The sequence below is a fragment of the Cygnus olor genome, chromosome 11 (genome assembly GCF_009769625.2).
Source record: "Cygnus olor isolate bCygOlo1 chromosome 11, bCygOlo1.pri.v2, whole genome shotgun sequence".
Classification (NCBI taxonomy): Eukaryota; Metazoa; Chordata; class Aves; order Anseriformes; family Anatidae; genus Cygnus; species Cygnus olor.
Window position 1 is genome coordinate 4,151,912 of NC_049179.1, and position 6,000 is coordinate 4,157,911.

General features: G+C 38.6%; 1 protein-coding gene and 1 long non-coding RNA gene across 4 annotated transcripts in view; one reads left to right on the forward strand and one right to left on the reverse strand.

Moving 5' to 3' along the window:
* AQP9 (aquaporin 9) overlaps nucleotides 1-927 on the forward strand; it is a 26,353-nt gene extending 25,426 nt beyond the window's left edge. For all 3 annotated transcript variants that reach the window (XM_040569608.1, XM_040569610.1, XM_040569609.1), the window contains one exon: nucleotides 298-927. In XM_040569608.1, coding sequence (XP_040425542.1) covers nucleotides 298-457 — 160 coding nt within the window. In that variant the 3' untranslated portion in view covers nucleotides 458-927. The remainder of the gene's footprint in view (nucleotides 1-297) is intronic.
* LOC121075884 overlaps nucleotides 1-4,777 on the reverse strand; it is a 15,419-nt gene extending 10,642 nt beyond the window's left edge. The window contains exon 1 of the long non-coding RNA XR_005823216.1: nucleotides 4,704-4,777. This is a non-coding gene — a long non-coding RNA (uncharacterized LOC121075884). The remainder of the gene's footprint in view (nucleotides 1-4,703) is intronic.
* Nucleotides 4,778-6,000: the final 1,223 nt, after the last annotated feature.

The window sequence follows — 6,000 nt, forward strand, 5'->3', positions numbered from 1 at the left end:
TGCAAGTCAATGAAGCCTGTTTTCCACAAGAGAGAAATTATCACCTGCCCCCAAAACAGCCATGCAGTAAAGAGGCCTTATTTTCTAAGGTGCATGTACAGTACTTAGACCAGTGCCCCTGGTCGTTATTACTTAGTATTTCATTCACAATATGGACAGGACAGACAGGGATGTCATACGTTTAAAGACATGTGAGACAAAACAGAAAGGTCTATGGCATATTTCTTCACTGCCAAATAAAATGTAGGGTGTTAACTAAAGTAATGGGTAATGATAATTCTTGTTTATTTCTTACAGGGCTGGAAATAATTGGTGGTGGGTCCCTGTAGTTGCACCTATGCTGGGAGGAGTACTTGGAGCTATTACCTATATCATTTTTATTGAAATTCATCACTCAGACACTCATCCAGGAGAAGAAAATGACGTATATGATAAATATGAATTGACAAACATGTAGTAAGAAATGAAGAATTTTCTTTCTCATTTTGTTGTATTGTTTATTATGCAAATGATTGTTTGGACCATTTTATAAAACCCATATGCCTCAATTAGATATTCACATTTCAAAACAGAACATTTGTGAAGAAAACAAGTTCAAAACTGACTTCATGAGACATAGGGCCGATCACATTCAGATCAGATAATTAAATTATGAAGGGAGGAATAAATTGTTGTTTCTTTCATACAGTTTTCAGATCCAGTTATCTCCTAGATGAAATTGTAGTGAGATGATACACTGACCTGTTAATTGAACACAGATGATCTTAATCATGCTGCCTAATTAACTGAAAATAGATGAGATTGTTATGAAACTCCATGCAAAGGTAGTTAATTGGTTCAGTGCTGAATTAATGAATTAAGAGCACATCTCACTTCTTGTAGCCATTATTGAAGAATGCCTTATCTGAAAAAAAAAAAAAAGCAATACCTGAATTGCCTAAACATCAATCAAAGTAGTTTTACTAAATCTTTATGCAGCCACTGGTTGAACAGTGAGGAGTCAGCTCATCAGTGATGAGGTTTAGTAATTCAAAATATGAACATGAAAGATTAAAAAAAAAGTGTTACAAGTTCAACACCAAAAAGATAAAGCTGTACTTCTGCACAGGTTCTTCGTGGCAATAACATCCAGTTATTTTAAAACAATTTACTTGACCTTTTTGTTATCCAATATTAAAAACCTAACCTAGAATATTAGTCTGAATCTCTCCTGCTGTGCTTTCTGGGTAAGTTCCATTCCTGTGGAGATGGGCCAGCAACAGAGGCTTGTGCTGTGCATAAGTTAGCACATGGCCTGTGTCTGTACAAGCTTCTAAGAGGCCCTCTGCTGCTGCTGATCTACGTGGAGAGATTTCATCTGCTTACTGGGAGTAATTTTTATTTTGGTAGCAGTAATTAAAATTAGAAACTGGTCTCAGACCTACTCCTAGATCTGAATTCCTCATCAGACGTCAGCTCCACATTAGATTTCTGAAGCATGGGTTCTCTCTGGCTAAACGGAAGTGGTTGGGCATATGCTGCTTCCTAGATACTTAGCTGATGCTATTTCAGGACTGTGGTCAAGCTTCAACTTTGAAAAATGAAATTATTTCTGCTTAATCATTGTGAATTGAATGCATCCAATAAATTCAAAGTTCATTTCTAATATACATACATGCGTATATACATACATGTGCATGGTTGGTGGTGGTGATCATGAATAAATAGACATCCTATTCAATGATGCTCCTGAGCTATTTTCAAGGCAAAATTTCAAGGTAACTCTTCAATGCACTCGTTTTAGGGTCCTATTCCCTTTGGATTCCTACAGTTCTGCTTCCTAGAATTCCACACTGTTTTCTGATCTCACTCCTGAAGGAAGGAACCCTTTGTGTTGTCAGTAACAGCCTGTGCACTTCAGTGAGGTATCCACAGAAGTGATTTGGAAGAATACTGTTGTCAGAATCAGCCGCAGCATTTGGGCAGGTCAGGCCTGCATCACTGTGTGTCTTTATCATGCTCCCCGGTGTGCCACACTGAATTCATGGCAGCAGAGGGATAGAATTAGCAGGTCAGGCAAAGCTTTGTTTGCTGTAGCTCTAAGTCAGATGATGCTGTATACTTCAGGGAGTATAATTCCCATTTTAATGATGTTTTTGAAGAAAACTTGCAGAACTGTAATGAATTTAGGTTTCCCAGACACTGTATCAACCTTGTGCAAAATGCTGATTTGATTTACCCTTTCTCTGACATGGGTTAAAATTTATATAGCTATATAATGCAGCTGAATATGAAAGGGTAGGATTATTTGGAGAGCCACACCAACAAAAGGGGAAGGTCCACAGAATCAGTCCTCTATTTGTCTGAGGAGATCACACCGGATAATCAAGACAATGCTGCAGTTATTCATAACCGTAGACTTTATATTGACAGCACAGACAAGCAGGTTCATCTCTCCTGTATACACTGCACTACGTAAAACCAATTGGTGTGTAAAAGTGATTCAGACCTGTTCTGTTGCAGACTGAAGCTGCTTTTACCCCTCATTGCAGAGGGCACTCTTGTGTGTTGGTGGTGTCTGACAGTAGCTGCCCTAGGTGACTGCCAGCCACCTGTGTCTGAGCAGAGTTTATGAAGGTAGGAACAACCAGAGGCTGCCCTGTATCTGAAAGGCCCTTGCTCTTCCACTAATGCCAGCACCTAACATGAAATATCTGTGCATGAAAATAAAAAGAGACAAATAGCCAATTAACCAGAAGAAACTGCCGACGTTGTTTTTTATCCAAAACGGTAGAGGCAGGTTTTATCACTTACTGTGCGAGAATTTTGCAGAGTCAGTAGGCTTCACATGCCTCACTGTATTGCTTCCTTTAATGCACCATGGAAAACAGGGAAAAGCACAGTACAAGTCAGCAATGAGAAAGGGACAGTTTGTTTATACGACATACTGAGTGACCAGCCCACACTTGCTGTGTGGCTGTTGGCCGAGGTATATAAGGTCTATGTTTTCTCAAAGTCCTTCTGATTAGAACAGGTTCTGCCTGTAAATCAACAGTAAATCTTGTTTCTCCTACTTAGGCCATTCCTGTGCTGCAAATTACTGTACAAATTACATCTACTTGTCTAAAATGATCAACATGCAAGCCATAAGTGGTGACACACTGATATGACAGCACAGCAATATCAAAAATATGCTCTGATCAAGTTGTTGTCAATTATGTTTGCTTAAAGAACTCACTTTAAAACTTTATCATCACATATGTTCAAAAATTCTTTGAAAATGCATGGTACCAATACTGCAGTTTGTATTGACTTCACAAAGGCCAGAATTTTATTCAGGAAGAAGGTGTTACAGATCTACCTCAGAGGTGGTGATTTTCATTTTTAGCAATACAGATGAATTCCTGCTTCAGGGACGAAACTCAGCTGAGTCTTAACTATGGAGCCATGACCAGCATCTCCATAATAAAATGGGAACAATTATCATCTCATATTCTAAGCTTTTGCAGACATCAAGATTGGTTTTGTGCAAAGAAAAAAAATGATTGTTAATTTGCAAAAAACTATGCAATTTTCTAATATCGACTGGTATTCAGTGGTCGCACTCATACTGAATCAATGTAACACAGTTGGCAACAAGAAACAGATTTTCCAGCTGTAATATATGCTGGTTAATGAATTAATAGTAATCAAACTTGATCATACTAATGTTGAAAAAAATCATTTTCAGAGCATTGCTCAATTTTCAGTTTGCATTTGTTCTTTTTTGGGCAACGTGTTTGTTCTCTAGAGCTAAACTTAGTACTGAAGTAATGTGGAGAGTGATCCTGCAAATAGTACTGGGTTAAAGGTTGGCTACTGCATGTTTTTTCACAGAAGCCAGTGGAATTATTCACAACGGGAGGCAATATAGGTGTTTGGAGAATCAAACTTGGGGTATTGTGGAAACTGTACTTTCTTGTAGTTTTGACTGTGGATTTGGATGAATGTGTTGTTGTTCAAAATAAATACAGTCATTCCCTAATAAATGCATTCCAGTGCTATTTTATTTTGTAACCAAATAAATAAATAAATAAATAAAAATCCTCCCCTCTGGCATCTAAGGACATATTAAGAAATAAATAGCTGCCTGTTACGACCCACAGCGTTTTACAGCCTCGTGCTGCAAGAACACATTGACTAACAAGCTGCATTCCCAGAGCACAGACCCCCTGTGGCAGATTTTGTGGGTCAGAGCAGTGCCAAAGCACAGAAATGCTCACGAGTGAGTAATGGCCACCGCTGGGCCAGGAGGCACCCATGCAACCCCTCGCTTCTGGACCTTCTCCTGCTTCTGCCTGGGGGTGCCTCCTGCCATGGCTTTCCCACCGGTCTGACGACAGCCAGAGCCTAGGGGGCTATTTTGCCTAAGTCCGACTTTGGAGACTGCTTTTAAGGCACACATATATCACACCAAAATTTCGCCTACAGTGCTTACAAAATGCCCCAAGTTAATTTATCTGTTTTCTACTCTGTTAAGATTAATGTTTGTTACAGAGTTGTGGTTTGCTCCTTTCATTTAAAAATAAAATAAAATAATAATAATAATAAAAATAAAGCTGTTCTGTGGGGGTGAAAGGAGAGAGAACAATTAAGGAGCTTCAAATTTACTCAGGAAGCCACAAAAGAAAAAAAAATGAAGTGCCAACAGGCATTTTATCTCCGTCCATCCTGAGGGCTCTTACCTTCCCAACAGTCCTTCTGATTTTCTACATTCTCCTCTCTTTTTCTGGCCAACACTGCCTGCTCTGCTCTCTCTATATACAGTAATCTCCAGAGATTTAAATACAGCATGCTTTTCTCAGCCACTTACGAATCTTAGAAAGTTCTCATGAGAGCAAATTCAAGTTTCACCTCACGTGCTTGGTTTTTGGCAATTGCTTGCATTTTTCCCCCACACTGTTCCCACCAGGCAACCTTATGCTGGAAAATACAACAATTAAGTGCAACTTCCAGTAACAGCTGCTCTTTTTCTGTTTAGCACAATTGTTATTGCATAATAGATCACTTGTTTCAAACGCGCTATTTTTAAGAGCAGTTTGAAAGAGGAAGGCTTTAAAAGTTGTACAAGATCATCCAGGAAATAAATATTCTGTGCAAACCAGTTAAAAGTTTGGATTTTTTATCTTATTGTTTGCACCTGCATCTTGTTATAAAAATTTACACTTATTGCACTATGAGTGTATTTCTGGTTATTTGCACACTCTTACAGCATAGCATCAGAGGAGAGGTAGTAGATAAATAGCCATTGGTGTTTCTTTATGTATTTAAATCAAATAGTAAAGAAATCCATGTGGTATAAAGCTAGACATTAAACGTGTGTGTCATTTTTTCTCTCTTTTCTGAACCCCAGCTTCCTTCAAAGGGTGTTACTAAGAGAGGGAATATGAATATTACAGCACCTTAAATCATCACCTTAAACCTTCCAGCCAAATGACCCAGCTAGCTCCTTTCCCATGACAGGGGAGGACAGATTAGTGCTGTCCCTCTGACCTGCCTAGAGGCTGAGCACCCTGATTTAAATTGTTGGAAATTGAGCTTTCTTTCACATTACAAACATTGCTCCGACCATCCAGAAATCAAGAGTGAGGATTCAATTAGACACTACACCAACCAATAGAGGGATAATAAAGGAGAAATAGAACTTCAAAAGCTGGTGAAACAAAGCAAGCCCTTTGGGGAAAGATCATCCAAAAGGCTCATAATGCCTGGTTACTTCAGGAAATACTGAAGATTTTACTGGGGAACACCAAAGGAAAGAGACAACAACAGTATGAAGATCAGAAGATTGTCTCTTTGTTCACCTATCAGAAAACTTTTGTCTATCTTGAATAGAAATTCAGAATTCCCAGTATTATCAAAAGGACCAGTTTGGACTCATTAATACTATTATTTTCTCAGCATTTGGCACATAATAGTCTAACAGGTGAAGAATATTTTCCGTATCCTCAGAAATAACAATACTCTCTTTCACTGCTTGAC